This window comes from Sander lucioperca, chromosome 16, assembly GCF_008315115.2.
Source record: "Sander lucioperca isolate FBNREF2018 chromosome 16, SLUC_FBN_1.2, whole genome shotgun sequence".
Classification (NCBI taxonomy): domain Eukaryota; kingdom Metazoa; phylum Chordata; class Actinopteri; order Perciformes; family Percidae; genus Sander; species Sander lucioperca.
In genome coordinates this window covers 6569823-6589924 of record NC_050188.1, presented here as the reverse complement: position 1 = coordinate 6589924, position 20102 = coordinate 6569823, and the positions used below count along the sequence as shown (strand labels likewise).

Sequence of the window (20102 nt, the reverse complement as noted above, 5' to 3'; positions counted from 1 at the left end):
ATGCATTCACAGCGAACAGCCACCCCTCATCTTCATTTGGTTTGGCTTTTTTGAAGTATTATAAAATTATCCGTATGAAGCAGCCATCCACATGTGCTCTACTATGGCAGTACTGTACTGTAGCATTGTCTGATGATCATCCTTTTTGAAGGGAAGCGAGGTCTGATACTGGACGCCACAACATGTCGAACATGCAGCATTAATTAGAGCATGTTGAGACACAATGCCACAGTCCCTTAGTTAATCCCGGTGTAATTAATTACGCAAAGAAAACTTCATGCAAGGCGATTTCATTAAAACCAAAAAAGATTATTTTTGTTAATATGAGTAACTCCCTCCTCAACCAGGAAGATCTTGTATTTCATTCTAAAAACGACAAACTCTTCAGTGGGCATCTTTTTGTTGCTCTGTCTTGCAGCATTAACTCATTTTACTAGAGTAGGTGGGATATGGAAGGCTGTCCGACAGAAAAATATTGTGGTCCACAGTTTTGAAATAAGTAACGCATGGTTGATTAGAAATCACTGAAGACCATGACAATTTCAGATTATGCTGTTATTGAAATGTTCCTGTCACATTCATTGGACATGGTGCCTCTGTCTAGGAATGTTAGCAGAATCATCATTTTTATTTGCTGCATGCCGATATATTTTTATGCAAAAATAGTATTCAGTATTCAGCAGCCGCAGGAAAGCGGAAGCTGAATGTTATGACACATATAGTGATTATGTAACTCATGGAACAGAAATATCTATATTTGGCAAGCTGAGGGTGAGAGGGTTATCTGTGTCTCAAAGTTAAAATGTATGCACTGTTTAATATAATGAGTTGTTTGTCTTCACAGATCTTTATGTTGACAAGACAGAAGAACCATATATCCAGCTGAGTCAAGTGAGCGTCACACTGTGTGGCAGCAAGGCTGTGGCTGAGTGCTTCATGATGGGATACTTTAGGTCATCATGGCAGAGGACTTCCTCCACAGCACCTGACATATCACGGCTGCATTCTTTGATGCCGCTGTTCTACTTTTGATGGCATCATTCTGCTGTCAAGCACTAAAGTTTAAGCAAAACAAGGGGAAATTATGAAGTCAACTGAAGTGGTAAAATTGTATCGAATTCAGTCAAAGTAAACCCATTATCCAGTTAATGATTTAGCTTGAACTCTGTAGCCTGGCACAGGCAGACGCATCCCACGTGTCTACCTGAAACTGTCCTTCCGTTTTATGGAGGCCTTGCATAGTCGCCTGACGACTGGGGAGCAGTCCGGAGGTCAAGAACATTGTCAACCAGAGTCTCCTCACCGAGGCCCGCAGCCCAAGTCTCCCTCTAAGCCCCGTCGGCAACAGCGAACTGGCTCCCCGAAGTCCCATGGCACACTACAGCAACCCAAACAGTCCAGAAGACAGCCTCCTGAACGTAAACGTCTCAGGCACCAGCGGCAGAGCCTTGACTCAGATACAGCACTGGAACACAAACATGAGGCAACAACAGCAACCGCAGTTTCTAGTTTGTCACCAGGAGTCCCATGTTCCTCAGCGGGTGGACCCACCCAGTCTAAACCTGAAACCCAGGAGGGCACCCCAAAACAGAAACGCGAGCGTAAACCTCAGAGACCAGGCAAATACGTTTGCACTTACTGTGGCCGGGCATGTGCAAAGCCTAGTGTCCTACAGAAACACATTCGCTCCCACACAGGTGAAAGACCCTATCCCTGCGCCCCGTGTGGCTTCTCTTTTAAGACCAAGAGTAACTTGTACAAACACCGCAAATCACACACCCACAAGGTGAAGGCAGGGCTGGCACTTGGCGAGCCAAGGTCTTTAGAGGAGCAAGTCACTGAGTCAGAAGATGAAACCAGACAGCTATCATCAGCATCTTCCCTTACAGAAAGACGAGGCAGTGAAGCCTCGATCAAGAATCATGAAACAGACGGGGCCAAAGATTGCACTAGAGGAAACGATGACTCCTACGCAGTGAAAAAGAGACTGGCCTTGCGTCTAAGTAGAGGAAAACGTGGCCCTCTAGACTCATCTGACGAAAAGACCTCATCTCTAAGTTTAGGGAGTAAAGGTAGTACAGAATCAGGCTATTTCTCTCGCTCTGAAAGCACCGAGCAGACACAGGACAGCCCCCCGAACACAAGTGCCAAAAGCTATGCAGAGATCATCCTCGGCAAATATGGACGTCTTGGACACCTACAGAGGATGTCTCGGCACCATAACCAGCTGCCCTCTGGTCAGGAGGAAAAAAGCATCCCATTCACAGTCCCCAAGAAGCAGGTCATTGACCATATCACCAAACTCATTACTATCAACGAGGCAGTGGTAGACACCAGTAAAATTGACAGTGTAAAACCAAGGAGATTCTCACTCTCCAGGAAGAATAGTTCAGAGTCTCAGAAGAGTTCATCTGTGAAAGAAACACTGATTCACAGCCCTAAAGTTGGAGATCTGGGCTATAAAAACAGTGGCTCCATCACCATGGGAGTTCCATGTGAAAAGTTTCATCATCCATCCCTAAATGTGGAGCAGCTAGCTGGCCAAACATCCACCGCCCCATTGGTGAGAAGTCACTCGATGCCATCTGCAGCTAGTTCATTTGACGCCTCCAGCGGTGGCCTCGGTAAGTTCCGCTTAAGTCAGTCCTTTGATGAACGACAGCCTTCCGAAACGCAAGCATCCCGTCGTTATGGGATGCTAAGACGGCAGCCAGCTATTGAAATCCCACTTGGTGCCGAACTTACAAAAGAGGAACACGAGGGTTCTCATTCACTTTACCCTGACAGAGTTACCACTGTGCCTGACCACACGCAAAGCCCACCGCAGCCATACGAGTGTGAGGCCTGTGGCACTGGATGCAACGATTGGGAAGGTTATAAGAAACACAAGCAAAGCCTGTGCTTAGCACATCATCCCAGAAATGAGGTGGTAGTTAGTCAAACGGGGTGCTCACAGCTAATTAATCATGCAGTCAGAGCAGGAGCTTCAGCAATGCGCAAGAGAAGGAAAGAAGAGAGTTTGGAATTCGATGATCCCTCTTCGCCTTCATTACCCTCTCCGGCCCTCTTATCAGGACAGTGTAAAGATGAAAGCAGTGTAGCTTATGAGGGCCCCAGAAGACTTGCGCTACAAACCTGTTCAGTAATTCAACACACTAGTTCATTTGAAAAACAAGAATCTTTGTGCAATGAGAATCAAGGCACTGAGGCGACAATAAACTCTCCACCTCAGGAAGACTATCAACCGGTGCCTCAGAAACAATCCCAACAGTCGAGAACACTAACAACTACAAGTCTGGTCCGTCAACACAGTGTGCGGGTTCCAGAAATACTGGTCACAGAGGATTCCAACATGAGCACAGCGACCTCAAAAAAGCCGACCACCACAGCAAAACATTCAGAGAAACCTGATGAGTTTCAGTGGCCACAGAGAAGCCCCTCTCTGGCCCAGCTCCCCATTGAAAAGCTTCCTCCAAAGAAGAAGCGCTTACGTTTAGCCGAGGCTGCCCAGTCCTCCGGGGAATCCAGTTTTGACTCTATATCCCTGCCCCACAGCCCTAGTCAGGATAGCAGTGCATCCTATGCATCCAGCCGTTCCACGTCCTTTGAAGAGTCAAATAGACCAGACATGGAGATGGCAGGATCAACTCCACTGAGGAGATCAAGAGCTCCTCACATGTTGACGGTGCCTGGGGTGCATCAGCATCGAGAGATGAGGCGCTCTGCATCTGAGCAGGCGCCTCATGACCCACAGCCGAGCGTCCTAATGGCTGAGAGCCGCAGTAAGTCTTTTGACTACAGTTGTCTGTCCCCTGAGCGCTCTGCAGTTGGCTGGAGGGAAAGAAGAAAGTGTCTCCTTATGAGACACACTGCTATCAGAGATCCAGATGAGGAGGAGCATTGTACCGTAGCGAGCCGTAGTCCTGAACATGTCAGCTCCACCACATCTTCTCAAGCAAGCCCAACTTCTGTGTACTGCAGCAGGTCCCCTACTTCTCCTTCATCAGGTGACGCAGTCTTGCGTAATCCAGTGAGATTACAATGCAAAGAGATCTTCTCTCAGTGGAAACTCAGTCAAAATATTCAGTTAACGGGCAGCACAGAACTCCCATCTGTAGATCCTGTAAAAGAAGAGGCCTCACACACCCATACAGAGCAGCCTCCTCCTCAAGCGGCGCAGCCCTATCCTACACATGGACCATCAGGGGCAGCTAGAGCTCGCTACCTCCCCATGTCTACAGGCCTGAAGCTAGAGATTCCTTTACTACACAGTGATTATTCAGAGGCGGTCCGAGTAAGTCCCTCCCACATCCAGCGCTCTGTCCCTCACATCATTCCCAGTCTGGAGTTACTGAGGCCCGTCACATCTCCTGCAGTAGCAGTGCGTCTCCAAACAGACACCCTCACTCTAGCATGCGCCATATACACCACGTTTTCTCAGTCTACCTCCCCCGGGCCCCAGGAGGCGGTTGATGCCGTTTCACACAATATAGGTATCCCAACAGCTGAATACAGAAACCATAGGAACATAAGTCCAGACGTTCAGTTGTGGTTTGATGATGGTCTGAGGACATCAGGCTCAGGAGGCAATAAGCGCATGCTTTCCCCATCAAACAGCATGGAGCTCCCCCCTGAGTCACAGCAGCAGCAGAAACGAGTGAAAGAAGAAGAAGAGGAGGGGGAGGTGGGATGTGTTGACAAGGCATCAGTGGACACGTGCAATCAGGAAGTAAAAAGAGAGAATCAGACATGTCTGCCCAGTGTTTGTTCTCCCATCACACATGGTGGACCATCATACCCCAGTCTGCTGTCCAGCACCTGTAATAGCTGGTGCTATTTGAACTACATTAAACCAAACCCGTCTGCTCTAGATGAACAGAAGCCCTCAGTGTATTCATCGTGGTCCACTAACGGCTATGACCCCAACCCACCTGGCCTCTCCAGCAAGACAGCTCTCTCTCTGCTGCACTGCAAGCAGAGGCTCAGTCCTTCCATCTACACCATATCCCCCATGTCAGTCAGGACAACTGAGTCAATGGAGCAAGAGGACAGCAAAAGACCATGCTCCACTGAGGTAATTACAACACTAACCACTGATTACAATTGTCTGTAAATCTGTAAGAGAGCACTGTGTTAAAATCGACCACCACAAGGGAATTTTCTGGGAATTTCACATTCAGTAGATCGATCAAAATGCAGGGCACGGAAGTCTGAGAGCTAGGTGACGTGCGATAAGGAGCGAGTCAAATTTAAATCCAAGATACTGTATAACATCTAGATGGTTGGTGCCAAAAGTTAAGGAATCCTCTAGACCAAGGGTCTTCAACTTTTTTTAAACTAAGGACCCCTTAAATGGATCATGGACCCCCTACTACATGTATTGTAGAAAGTTAAGTTGCATATTAAACTGGGCCTACAATAACATGTGGGCTGCCTAAAGCCTTTATTTTTTAGTGCATATAATACTAAGCTATTAAAATAATAATAGTGGCATGATTTTATAAATCATGTTTTAATGTTAAACATACATGTGGCACAGTGCATGTTAAGACATTTACATTTTTTCAAAACTTTCAAAAAATCTACAATAATTTGGTGGCATCCCTGCAGTAACTCTAAGGACCCCCTAGGGATCACCGGACCACCTGTTAATGATCTTTGCTCTAGACCCCAAATTTAGGTTAAATTGATCCAGGGGTCTCCCTGGCATTGTTAAAGGACAATTCCGGCGCAAAATGAAACTAGGGGTTAATAACATATGTGTACCGAGTCAAACGCTCTCTTGGATCTGTTTTCATGCTAATCGAATGTGTCTGTAGCTTGAAACTAGCTACCGCAAACCGGGGGTTAGCTGCTAACGCTAGCTTTCGGGGCACAGGGTAAATCACTAATTCTACACCACTAACAAGGCTCAAAATAGCACCACACTTAAACGGTAGCATAATGAGGGTCCCTACGTGCAAACCGAAGCATTGAGAACTTTGTTAGTATACAGACAGTTTATTACAAAGATAGATTATAAAGACAGTAGCATTAATGTTTACATGCGGCCACCATCTTGGATAACAGTCATGACCAGTCGAATCACGAACGATATGTTTGAGCTATGTTACTGGTTACTGGTTGCAAAGCTTTACAAAAATGACATCCAAAGGAAAAAAAAATATATGTGTGCTTTAACAAATGCTATTAAACACATTCAATGAGACTTCCCAATTTTTGTCTCCCTGGGCATGCTGGAGCAGAGTTGGTGAATTTGCCCATGTCTCTTTCGGGTGTAGGTCTACAACAGCCAGTCTTACTGCAGAGACAACCAGGGAACGAACAATGGACAGCAGTCAGCAGATGAGGACAGGTCAAACAGAAAAGAGGAGGCGGATGAGGAGGAGGAGGAGGAGGAGGAGGAAAAGAACGAGGAGGAGGAAGTACATTCATGCTCCAGAAATAAACAACCTCCCGAAGTCTGGATCTCTGAGAGAGTGTGAGTATGAACTTGTGAACAGCTCAGCGCTGTGTAAGATGCATGAGAACATTAGCTTATAACATCCAAGTTTACTGGTGACATTCTGTCACTGTATTTACAGTGTTAAATCCCTCATTACTTACAGTTTTGAGGCCATGCGTCACATATTGTGGTATGTTGTGGAAACTGTCTATCCACCATGTTGGAAAGGCCATCGGTTGGCTGTCTGCACCAACAGAGCCCATCTGTTGAGGGGCCGAAGCCAGGAAACCACCTAGCTTCCTTTCGGCCTGTAGAGATTCATTTACACCAGCCATCATGGCCATTCACATGTTGCGGCAGCATGTTACATTCTCTTACACTGACACTAATGGAGTGAGTAGAAAATATACAGTACGTACATGTAAGTACGTAGCATTAGTCATGAAAGGGAGCCTGACATACTGAATGGGATTGGGCAGTAAGAGACAACTTGAATGACGAATAAACCAAAGTTTATTAGGCTACTGTAGGTGTTTATATGTAGTAAAATCAGACTCCTGGATTGGTTATAATTTCTTACATGTAATTGGATGGAATACCTTCCTACTATTTAATCCTTACTATTAATGGGCACAAAGTCTTAATTTTTTAATGCCATTGCCATAGAAAATGCTTCTTTCGATTGGCTGGCAAGTGTCTGTTAAAACTGTATAACAGGACACCTCGAACTAACATTCAACATACAGTTTAACCACTGTTCTAAATCAGTTGGAAATGCAGCATATTAAATGGTTTCTTAAAATGCGAGGAACCATAGCAACCATACTTCTGCTTAATGCTGTATTACCAGATAATAATTATCACTGCAATGGACCAACGATGTAAAACTAACTCTGCCCGAGGTGTCCTGATTTAGAAAATAATGGACTCTTTGTTCAGGACACACTTTATAATGTCACTTGACTTGAGTTTGTTGTTCAAGCAAATGTGATTTTTTTTTTTTCATGATATTGAAATGTAAATGATGAAACTATAGTCAGAAGTCAGAAAAAGGAATCATTTAACAAACATAATAACAAACAGCGATGACTCTAAAGTAATGTAAAATGCAGTATGCAAACATGCAAGGTGTGAATTTATTTGGACACCGTTCTTTGATTTATTGTCTCAATTGAAGCGTACACATGTCTTAAATTAATTTGCGGTGAGGTTAAACCAGACTCGCTCAGTACTTCTGATACCCATCAGAAATAAACACTGCTGCGATGCAGGCGAGTGCAGGGAGGTGCCATCTGTGTGTCTCTTTTTGGTTTGGGAGTATGTCTGTGAACAAATCCCTGTTGTGACTCATGTTGACGCTCATCACAGCCAGCCTAAAAGAGTGAGTCATCTTCACGCCTGCTCGCTTTCTCCTTCTCTGTCTGTTCAGTCTGTCTGAGGGACAAAAAAGACCAAACGGAGGCAGCAAGGTAGTCCAGCATTGCCATTTTTGTTGTTGGGAAGGCAAGGGCAACTGGACTCAAATCTTGGCTGTGAATAGGCGTTCCATGAAAAGCCGATGAATATAACCGCTTTACAGTGTAGGAGTACAGTGTCCCTGCAAAGTGTTTTCTCTTTCATTAACTTGAAAGTTTTTCAAGACTGTAAAAGCCAGCGTTTATGATACCTGGCGAGTTTATCCAGCCGTGAAGCCTGCAGTGGAAATAGAAGAAAAAACAGCCGATTATAATCAGAATGATTGTTTGTCGTAGGAATGTTTTCATTTTCTGCGTTTTTTCATGCTTATTTGGAGCAGCAGCTGGTCTGGGCCAGGGTTTCCTTCCCTCTCTGGCCTGCTTTTATTGGCTGGCTGCAGCAAACCCCGGACCTTGGGCCACATCGTAGGCTCCCCCTTGTTTGGACTAGGTGGTGGTGTGAGCTCTGATGGGGTTATAAGGCAGTGGGAGGAGGGGGAGGGGGGGTCTGGTTTTGGCTTATGAAAGCTGCTCTGTTGAAGCTAAAGTGGGTGCCTCGCTGAGGGACCCTCAGTGCACACGGAGGGGTGGACCCCGGGCCCAGCTGCCACAGTGTGAGCTCACTGTGTAGTTAAGGCCAAACAGATAGCGCACTTACACACTGGATAAATACAGGCACTAAAAAGCTGCTTACAGGTGCTAAAGGGCCTGCAGCCTGTCTGGCAGCTCCACTTACACTCATATTGATTGTGACTCTTATCCTGAGAGGAGCAGCATCAATAGACAGGGAAAAGCTCTGAGGACAAAACTTAACGCTGCATTCACACCGCCTGCGTCGGCCATCAGACAGCGCGGCGAAAACGCAAGTCTGTCCCATTTATTTTGAATGGGGGTAGTGCGTTTAGGCGGGAAACGAAAAAAAACCCGCAGCGTGACGTCGGGCAGGCCGCTGCGGGTTTTTTTCCGTTAACGTGGTCAATCATGTACCCGGCGATCGAACTTGTGATTTTGTTTTGAGGTGGTGTGAGAGTCCCGTACACTGCCAACGCCGCACAACCCTGCGTCAAATTGCCGCCCCCCCCCCCCCAAAAAAAGGGGGGGGGGGGGGTCTGAACGCAGCTTAAACCTCTTGCTGTCTTCACATCTGCAGATCAAATGAGAAGTATGGTGTCATGCATGGTGGAGGTGGAGGTGGAGGGGAGTGCCAATGTAAGGACTGTGGGTTCCACCTTAAGAATACCAGTGTGCTGCAAAAGTGCACTCATCGCATCACAGAATCCCCCCCATCTAACTGCAAACACTGTAACCTTTCTCTCAAAGCCAAAGGTAAGGAAAGGGTTTTGTTTGTTTTTGTATTATCTGTGGTCACTGTGCGTCCATTATGAGCTCAGCCTGTCTTTTGTGTTTTACAGGAAGCCTCGTCAAACACCTGAGATCGGAGGCACGTGGAAAAGAAACCTGTTGTTACCCAGATGGCAACGATGAAGGTATGCTATGTTGTTCGGTTTATTTTAATGTACTAATCTACTGAAAACCAGTGTTTTCTACCACTGCACTTTTCTACATGAGCTTTAATTAAAGTGCTCATATTATGCTCATTTTCAGGTTCATAATTGTATTTAGAGGTTGTACTAGGTTAGGATTATGTGGTTTAATTTTCAAAAAACACCATCTGTTTGTTGTACTGCACATTGCTGCAGCTCCTCTTTTCACCCTGTGTGTTGAGCTCTCTGTTTTAGCTACAGTGTGAGGCATCTCACTTCTGTTCCATCTTTGTTGGGAGTCACACATGCGCAGTAGCTAGGTAAGGACTACTAGCCAGTCAGAAGCAGAGTATGAGGGCGTGCCACGCTAGCAGCTAGGTGAGCATTATAACATGTGTTACAAAGTGACCACGTTTGTCTTTTGAAGTAAAGGCTGGACTACAACAGAGCTGTTTGGAGCAGTTTGTGAACAGTGTTTTCTGTTGGAGATGGTAAGTCCCTTTGGGGTGGACTTTGAGCTTTTTCACTTTGTAAACCTATAACATGCACAAAAAGATATATAACACTATAAAGGAAATGGGAAAAGCCAAAAAACATAATATGAGCACTTTAAAACATGTAAGCTTTCTTTGTAATATCTCCTTTTGGACACGCCTGTGTTGCATCATGGTATGTTGATGGAGCAACCTAACAAATATCCACAGGTGGAAAATGTTCAGCTGTAGTCTAATGAACTGCTTATTGACCTGATGTGTTTCAGCAACGAGGAAGTGCTTTGACGCCTGTGTTTTGTCTTTTAACCTCCTGTCTATACCAGATGTGGGAATGTTTTGCATATAGTGTGCGGATTGACATCTGCTACTTGTGATCACCTAGCGGCTACATTTGATCAAATACCTGAGCAGTTTTATAATACATATAACGTACAGAGCTGGAAGAACATAAGAGAGTTACTCCTCCAGCAGTCTGACAAACACCGACCACTTTTTACATAGCATCATTAATTAGATCAGTTCTCTGCCCACACAGCACCTGGATCAGCTGTCCACAGTCATGTTACTGGTGATCATGATGATCAGGGGCGTCGGACTGGGGGGAAAAAGGGGACTGAGTACCCATGCTAAGATGCTAGAATGAATAGCTGTGGATGCGGGGAGGGGCCCATAGAAAATGCCTTTCCACAGGGCCCAGAATCTTGTGCTACGCCCCTGAGGATGATCATGGTGACTGGTCAGACTGTGTTGGCATTTTGTTTTATTATGTGATGTTATAAGAAGTTGATATCATAACAGAAGTTGTCCAAGTGTTGCAGTTTGAAAGGTGTGCTAATACAATAGCCTCGATGGCTCAGCTGTCAGTCAAACACGTAAACCGGCCTGCCCACTCACGCTTGGAAGCTAAAGGAGCATTTCTGATGTACGTCAGAAGACCTTATTTACATCTTCTTTTACGTAAAAAATATGAACAGTAAATTTGAAATTCACTTCACAAAAAGAGATAACTTTTGTGATTTCAGTTGTGATTTCAGTTTCAATCTCTAGGTATGGTGAAGGCTATGTGATGATGTGAGGCTATTTTAATTCCAAAGGCCAAGGGAACTTTATAAGGATGCATAGTATCCTGGATCCATGAAATAACTGGCCTTTAAAAATAAAAAAAAATCTGCCTGCCTCTATGGGAATTTAACATAAGGGTGTGTATACTTATGCCCCCTGTATTTTAAGGAAGAACATTTATTTATTTATTTATTTACGATACATTATTCATTCACAAAGACAATTGGTGTCCTTAAAGGTTGGATTTTTCCTAATTTTTTTAAATACGGCATTAAGAAGATTATTTTTTTTTATTCCTCTTTTTAGTCAACTTTAGCATGGGTTCCTAAACTTATGAGCAGCACTTTATATATAGAGTGAGATTTTCATCTCTTTTTTTAATATAAAGCAGATCTTGGTTCTGTATAAATACTGAGAAAGTATCGAAACGCTCAATCCACAGACAAATGCACATAACCTGTATTCAGAAACTGTCTTTAAACGAGGCATCAGGACTTGTGATGTCACATCTACTATATATATATATATATATATATTAAAGAGACAGGCGCTAAAATGGAGTGTTTCAGACAGAGGGTGAATACATGTATATTCAGACAGACAGTATGAGAAAAGTGTTTTTAACATTAAAGCATGTAAACATGTTCTAGTAGAAACCCCAAAATACAATTATGATCCTGAAAATGAGCATACTATGGGACCTTTTAAGGAACATAATAAAATGGATAAACAATTATAACATTTTACTCATAATGCCCTCTACACAGTAGATAGAGTAGATAGTTATTGGCTTTATTATTTATCATTGGTTAGAATCTCAAGCAGTCCTTTTTATTGGTGACTGCCCATACTTCTATCTACTGCTGTAGCCTGAGCCACATGCAGTTGACCCTTGAATTTATTAATAGCCTCAAACACTGCACTAATTCTGTTGGCTTATATAATTTGTCACTTTGATTGAGCTTCAACATTTCACATTTGTTTGAAGAGAAATGCAAACATTGGTTAGCAGCATATCAAGATCTTGGGCGTCCAAAGATGGAAGATATGTGGGGAGAAACATGGGAGAGGCTCTTATATGTTACACCCAGGGAAAAAATGTACTTGGCTGGTATGATTTGTAAAACACAGAGCACCTTACATCTAATACAGTTCCATTTGTAATGTCTACACATTGCTGCAGTTAGGAAAGTTAAGACTTAAATAACAAGGTAAAATTCAATTGAAAGAAAATCCATTTTTGTTTCTACCAGAATAGTTGCAAAAGTGTAAATTTTTTTCCGAAAAAAGCATCAAGCGCCAACGCAATTCTTGAACATTTAAATGAAATGATTATAATAAGACTATGCCGAAACGGGCAAGTGGGTTGTTATATTAAAGAGGCGCTATGCAGTTTTGGCCATTTCTTTGCTGTTTTCTGGCTTTTTGCTGGCAGGTTTCTCTATAGAGCTCCCCTTACAGCTTCAGAATAGACATTTGGCAGCTCCTATGTGTACTTGTGTCTGACTCCTCACTCGGTCAGTCTGCTGTTTCCTCTTTCTCTGTTCCTCCGACAATGCTTTCCTAGCTTTCTGCTTCTTTTTTGAAAAACTCCATTGCTACCTCGTTAGCCGGTTCCTGAATGGGCTTATGTGTGCAGGGCCGTGAAGCAATTCGTTACATCGCGAGACCTGATATCACGCGATACTTCCTGCCGCTGAGGCCGGCTGCTCACCGGCCGAAAGTTGCAAGGGTGGTTTTTCCGCTCACAGGCGCTAGGGGGGAGCGAGACGACCACCATTCAACTTGAAAAAAGTCATATAACCATTCCAGTGACTCCCAAGATGTTCAGTTAAGGTAAATTAAGCTAAAACAAATGCATAGTTCCCCTTTAAAGCGTAACTCTCGCCAAAATGCAACCTAGGGTCTTTTTTTGTGAATGTACCCGAGTCAAACTTTCTTTTAAAAGCATATTTAGGACGGAAGCGTCACTTTTAAGATTTACCGTATTTTCGGTCAAATGGCCTTTTAAATGGGAGTGCTGGGGGCACTACTATGATCGCATCAATATCACTATTTTTAAAACACTAAGAAGGCTCGACACAACATGAGACTTTGCTCCAAGTATCACCAGGGGCTCTACACCTTAACGAAAGCATTGACAACATTGTTTGTGTACACAGAGTTTACTAAAAAAGGTTTTGAGCAACTCACTGTAGCTGTTGGTTTTTCCGCTCGCCGCCATCTTGCCAGTCAAAAAGAATCAATCTCCGAATGCGCATGAACATATCTATTGATTTTAGTATTGTTTCTTATATGAGGCTCCTTTTTCATCTACAAGGTCAATATTGTTTTTCACTAACAACAAAACAACAAATTATCCGTGCATTTATATGGAACTAAGCTTTACCAGCTTTCCATTTTAACTCTCCTCCCTGTTATGTTGCATTCGGAGATTGACTCTTTTTGACTGACAAGATGGCGGTGAGCAGAAAAACCAACAGCTAAAGTGAGTTGTTCAAAACCTTTCTTTTTAGTAAACTCTGAACACAAACAATGTTCTCAATGCTGAGTTCATGCGTAGAGCCCCTGGTGATACTTCGAGCAAAGTTTCATGTTGTGTCGAGCCTTCTTAGTGTTTTAAAAATAGCTATTTTGATGCTAGCATCAAGGTGCCCCTAGCACTCCCATTCAAAAGGCTATTTGACCGTAAAACCAAAATACGGTAAATCTTAAAAGTGGCGTTTCCGTCCTAATTATGCTTTTAAATGAAAGTTTGACTCGGGTACATTCACAAAAAGACACTAGGTTGCATTTTGGCGAGAGTTACGCTTTAACCCGACGTGGCGTTTAACTTGCCTTGGGCCATCGGGGAACCCCTATTATTGAACCTGTGTGTTGAAAAGAGACATTTTTTTCCTGTCCCAGGAGTCTGTGGAGAACGTTCACTTCACCCCGATAAACAAAAAGATTCTGACTACTCTGATCTGGGGAAAAGTCGACCTGATGAGGATGACAATGGAAGGGACAAAGATGGCAGACGTGATGAAGACAACCGCTCCAAGGCGGCTGAAAGCTCTCACACGGCCTCTTCTGACAGTGAGAAACCAGAATCCAGCCAATCCATCCCGCTTCCCCCTAAGGATTCTACCCAGAAGAGCTCGGCCAGCGCCAGGAGGGCTCTGTTCGCCCGCAGACGCTTTGACGCTTCGACATCAGCGTCCTCCGGAGGCTCCCGTTCTCCAGGTACTCAACCCGTGGTTCCACAGAGGGAGCCGTCTCCACCTCGGAGCCCCCCACCCGGGCCTCATTCCCCATCCAGTTGCCATGTCTCCCCCTCCGCTCTGAGACCAGTCTCCCCTGTTAGAAGTCTTTCTCCTATAATAGTTCAGTCCCATGGATTGGAGTTCTCTGGGCCTCCAGGCTGCCTGGCAGACACCTCTGCTCCGTGTCGAGGCTGTCTTCACCCAAGAGGCCGACAGTCTACAGCAAGACTGGTGAGTCACTTCAGCTTTTGCTTCAAAAAAACATTATGTAATAGGCCTGCACAATATATAGTTTTTCCTATCGCGATATCAACTTGCGCAATAAAAAACACATCGCGAAAGACACTCAGATTCTTTGAGTTAGTTGAAAGACAGTAGAAAGCTGGACTTTAAAATGTAAATGGCATTCTTTTTTTAGTGGTACTTTTTTATTTTTAATTCAATGTTTAATTTGTTCAATAAAAGAATGTTGGGAATGATTTCCTTTCATTTGTTTTAAATTCAACGCGCAATTTGTTGTATTTGAGCAGAATACTGAAAGCAGCCGACATGCAGAACTGAGTACACTTTAATATCTGTTCATTTCTCACAAGCAATATCGTTATCACCATATTCAACCAATGTACCGCATATCACATATTTTTCTCATATCGTGGAGACCTATTGTGAAACATCTTGAGCAACATTTTGATCAGTTTCCTATATATGACCTGACCCAGCCATTGTTTTATTTTCTCAGTCCGAATCTGTCATGATGCTCTGTTTTTGCCGCGTGTATAATTAACGCTGGTCAAAACGTGGCTTTTGTTCAAACCGCTGTCTTCACTCACCTGTGACTCGATCCATCTCTGTTAGTTTAGCCAACAGTTTTTAAATAAATCCGTTTTTGGCCTCACAGAGCTAATCTTGTGTGGCTCAGTTAAATCCTAGTAAGTCAACATCTAGAACAAATATAGATAGGCTGGTACATATGAGGTTATTTTAAAAGTCACACATTTATTGGAAAAGGAAGGAAAGGCAACTCTCTTGTTTTATTATCACTCAAACCGAGCCTGCAGCTCCAAAGCCTTAAAATAATGCGGCAGAGCTCCCAAATAGACGCAACATGTTTTCCCTGGGCAGCCGCTGATAAAATGAGGAGCAGGCTGATCGTTAAACACCCAAGATTGGAACCACATGTCCACGACGCAAACAACCGCGGTGAACATCTCAGTTCACCCTAATGAAAAAAAAACACGAAAAAAAATCCCCATGTCTACTCCAAACTTGTGGTTATGTTATGGTGGAACCTCACCACTTCCTCCTCACACTAATATAGGTCTCATAGGAGTAGATACTAATTCCCATTCTCTGCGTTGTTTTTCACATCTGCACACAGACATTTCTGTTTGCGTGTGAGCTACACATGTATTTGGTAAAGGGGAGCCATTTTTATATACCTAAATATTTGATGGGTGCATATATGCGAATTTGTACCATGGTCTGGGTGAATACTCCATTCTGATTGGCTGCAGGGTGTCCATTAAAAAGTGATATAGGACACCTACTAAAGAATTCCGGTGAAACGGACTGTTTACCGTTCTAAATTGATGCGCTACGTTAAATGAAATAGAAAATCTGGTAACACTTTACTTGAAGGTATCTACATAAGAGTGACATGACACTGTCATGAACACATGACGCTGTCATGACACATGAACCTTAACCCTTAAATCAACTCACAGCAGTGCATCCCTGAATGAATATAGGGGAAACGCATAAAAAAATAACGATTTTTCTGGCATTTCTTGTACAGTTATAGGGGAAACACTGTCAAGGCGTGTTAAGATGCTCTTTAAAGTAACTGACTCAAGACAATGACGGGAAATCTTTCACTGCTGGTCGCTAACTCCCAGCACCTTCCCAGAATGGGGCTTTTAAGGCTCTGACACACCAACCCGACGGCCGACCGTCGGACTGACCAGCCTCCCTGAGTTGGTCAAAAAAGTGCCTCGGAACACACCGAAGCGACGCCGACTTGAGCGTACGTTCTGCGCGTACGCGAGGCGTAATACGTCTCCATAACAGCAGGTGGTGCTAATCTGTATTGTCGCCCAAAAAATTAAAACCGGCAGCTGATTGGACAACGCATCACGTGGGTCTGGCTGCTCTCAGATTTTACAACCGAGAATAATGGCGGCTCGTTCAGAATACGATCTCATATTTTACGAAGATAGTTCACCGAAATGCGTTTCTGAAAACATTTTAAGCGGGAAATAGGCCATGCAGTTGCTGAATCTGTCTTCATTTCAGATCGACAAAGGTCAGGTTAAAAGATTTTCGTCAGATTTTGAGACGCGTTAGTCAGGCTCATCCCGCTCGTCATTTCCGGGTTAGCACTCCACCAATCAGATTGGCCATTGAGTCCGACTGCCCGCCTTCCGATTCAACATGTCAGATCGGCCCAAATGAAGGCCGACGGCTCCTCCGACAGACGACGGCACGGAACACACAACGAACAGACTCGAGTCACTGACCTCGCCAGACTGTCCGACGGCTGATAATCGGGTTTGTGTGTCAGGGTCTTTTAAATGTTGTTTCTTCAGCACCGAGGCCAAGTAATCGTTGAGTCATTGCTATTCGATCCACAACATCAACAGCTATGGTCACTTTAAAAATCATACTTTTAAATCTACCTCCTTGGCATTCTGTATTTATTTATTTTTAAGATTATTTTTATGGGCATTTCCCCCTTTTAAATGTGCTGTAGGTAGGATTGTGAAGATCCAGGACTTAGCCAAAAAATTTGAACATCGACAACTTCTCAGTCCCTCCCCCCTTTCCGCTAAAGCCCAAAACTGTCTCCTAAGCCCCTCCCCCCACAAGGGAGAATGAATGCGTGTGCATGAGCAGTGATTGACACGCAGTTAGACACCCCCTCTGGCCCTGATTGGAGCATCTGAACAGTGAGCGGTGGATTTTTGCAAATCTCACTACAGGCTGTAGGTGGTGCCAGAGGAGCTGGATTTTTTTTTTAATGACCTGCTTCATGTAGTTCTACTGGAACATAGGGTCAGTTTCAGCAAATATGACAGAAAGTTAGTTTTATAAGTCTTACCTACTGCACCTTTAACAATAGGACAGCTCAGACATGAAAGGGGAGAGAGACGGACAAGACATGCAGGAAACCGTCACCGTCAATACATATGTGCCTGCTCTACCAACTCAGCTAACCGGCCACTCTGTCTTAATTTTTTTACTGTATCCTATTCATTTTGCTAGTGTAGTGACTTAGTTTTACCAGCAGAACCATTCAAGTTTCTTTTTTTTCTTTATCTTTTTTAAATATAGGTAAAGATAAAGATAGCTTTATTGTCCGTCCCAAAGCAGTAATTAAAAAACATAGCAGCAGCTTGCAGCTTGCAAGTGTCGTGCATAGTGGTAATTGCAGAGGGAATGAAAGATGTTTGTTTTTCTGCGCCAGTGGAACTTTGTATCGTCTGCCTGATGGAAGTAACTGGAAAGAGTGGTAGAGGGGGTGAGAGGGGTGCTCTGTGATCAGGGTGGCTTTTCCTTCACCTTTACCTTTCCCCCCCTCTTTTTTTGTTGTAGTCCGTGGATGAGTTTGGTCTGAGCCACATCCCCACACATCCCGCGCGGCCTCGGAGAGCCCTCAACGTCCTGAGTCACCTCCCTCTGCACTCCCAGGGGGCGAGCAGGTCCCCGAGCCTCCTGATTCCCATCGGGGGGATTCACATGATTCAGCCCAGGTCCACCCTCCCTCTGTACAGCCTGGTGAGCAGCCCCGTGGCAGCCACAGCCAGCCTCGCGGGGACATCCTGGAGACTAAGGGACGCTCCAAAGGGGAGGTTCCCGCCACTGCAGCGCCACGATACTCTTGAAGAGCCGTGGCAGCACGGCCAAGCCAGCCCTCAGGGGGGAATGTCCGGGAGCGGCCGATCGGACGCTTTATTACACAGAAACCGTCCGAGTCCCGGGACAGAGACCAGGCACCTGGCGGTCGACACAGACGCTCATGTTACAGAGAGGTGTGTTTACCCCGAGACCACCCAAGGCCAAAAAAAGGCTCCTTCCTCCCAGACACAACACTGATAGGAGGAGAGTCTGAAAGGGACAGTGCAAAAAGACAAACAAAAACCTGAGTCTGATGTAAAAACACAGCACTGGGTTCGGAGACCGAGTACAAAAGGCAAGAGCACTTGAGCACCGCTTCTGAATTACGCTATAATGTAATTATATGAATAATATATATATAGACACTATGTTAGATATGCAGTATGTTTTGTAAGTCTTTTTTTACCCTCTTGTTTGATGTCATCGGTGTTAATTTATTTATGTGCTATTATGCAAATTCTGTACTATATGCAAAAGCAGCTGGAATGAAAAATAGACAAAGTTTTAATCAGTTTCCCTATTAACCCCCTTGGACAGCTCTAATATACTATTGCTGTGTTAATGTACTGTATTACCAGAATGGATATAGAAAGGTACTACAATTATTTATTCACCCCGACCAGTATTTTGAAGTGCAATTTTTATGTCAAGATTGTGGTTTGAAATGTCATTCTTAAAAGCTGTGATTATTATTATTATTATTATTATTATTATTATTATTATTATTTGTCAGGTTTTTATTATTTTGTTGTGTTGTTGTCTTTGTTTGTGTTCAAAGAAGCAGGGTTACGATCACCTCCTTTTCTATAGAAGTTTCAGATCAAGACGTTTGGAGTGCACTGACAAATAATTTGATATCCAGAGGAAACCTGTTTCACGTATATGGTAGCTACGGTACGGTTCTTTTCATAAACAGATACATGTATTTTTGTGTTGTTGCTTTTATAAATGATACAATCACTCTGCCATTTTCATGTTTGCCATTAAACTTCTCATTTTTACAGATTTATATTACAACTGTGTTACGGGTGTGGTTTTTGAGTTAGTTACTGCTCTACTTTTCAGTGGAACGTACTGTAAGGCAACGATGGAGTACTCAAGTCCTGGACTCGGACTTGAGTCCGACTCAAGACGCTATTCTCTGGACTCGGGACTCGACTTGGACTTGCGCAATGATGACTTGGACTTGGACTCAGACTCTGGGTTTTATGAAATCGGACTCTGAAGTTGGATGAAGTTTCTGACTACTGTTATGTGTAAGAGGCATTGATAGAGTACTCAAATTCTGGACTCGGACTTGAGTCACTATTCTCTGGACTTGTGACTCGACTCAAACTCAGGTAATGGTGACATGACTGACTCTTCTTTGCTGACTTGGACTCTGACTCGAATCTGACTCGAGACGGTATTCTCTGGACTCGGGACTCGACTTGGACTTGCGCAATGATGACTTGGACTTGGACTCAGACTCTGGGATTTATGAAATCGGACTTGGAAGTTAGATGAAGTTTCTGACTACTGTTATGTGTAAGAGGCATTGATGGAGTACTCAAGTCCTGGACTCGGACTTGAGTCACTATTCTCTGGACTCCTGACTCGACTCCAACTCAAACTCAGGTAATGGTGACATGACTCGGACTCTTCTTTGCTGACTTGGACTCAGGCACTGGGGACTCGAGACTAGACTCGGACTCGACATTTGGTGATTTTTTTTTTTTAAATGCTAATTGATGTGTAGGAATCAATGGAAATCAATGGTGTCTAGGAAGGTAAGAAACCCATGTTTTACTGCATGCTAAAGACAACGATTAGGAATGTAAAGCATGTGATTTGATTTGTAGATTTGAAACCTGCAGATACCGTGGCGGTGAGCGTGGCACCACCCTGTGGTTGTGCTGAGATTGTACTTGATGTTGAAATTCCACTTCTCAGAATGGAAACACACAGCCTGCCTTTAATTCTTTTTTTATTTCATTGTGTTGTGTTTGACATTGATCTTCCTTCTCTCCTCTGTGCTGACATGG

At 44.0% G+C, this 20102-nt stretch overlaps 1 protein-coding gene across 4 annotated transcripts in view; it reads left to right on the top strand.

Moving 5' to 3' along the window:
* hivep3a (HIVEP zinc finger 3a) overlaps window positions 1–18353 on the top strand; it is a 47449-nt gene extending 29096 nt beyond the window's left edge. For 3 of the 4 annotated variants that reach the window (XM_035992824.1, XM_031278561.2, XM_035992823.1), the window contains 6 exons: window positions 845–5074; window positions 6282–6481; window positions 9050–9225; window positions 9312–9386; window positions 13847–14415; window positions 17776–18353. In XM_035992824.1, coding sequence (XP_035848717.1) covers window positions 1226–5074; window positions 6282–6481; window positions 9050–9225; window positions 9312–9386; window positions 13847–14415; window positions 17776–18276 — 5370 coding nt within the window. In that variant the 5' untranslated portion in view covers window positions 845–1225 and the 3' untranslated portion in view covers window positions 18277–18353. The remainder of the gene's footprint in view (window positions 1–844; window positions 5075–6281; window positions 6482–9049; window positions 9226–9311; window positions 9387–13846; window positions 14416–17775) is intronic. The other variant, XM_035992825.1, reaches the window with a different exon arrangement.
* The last annotated feature ends 1749 nt before the right edge of the window (window positions 18354–20102 follow it).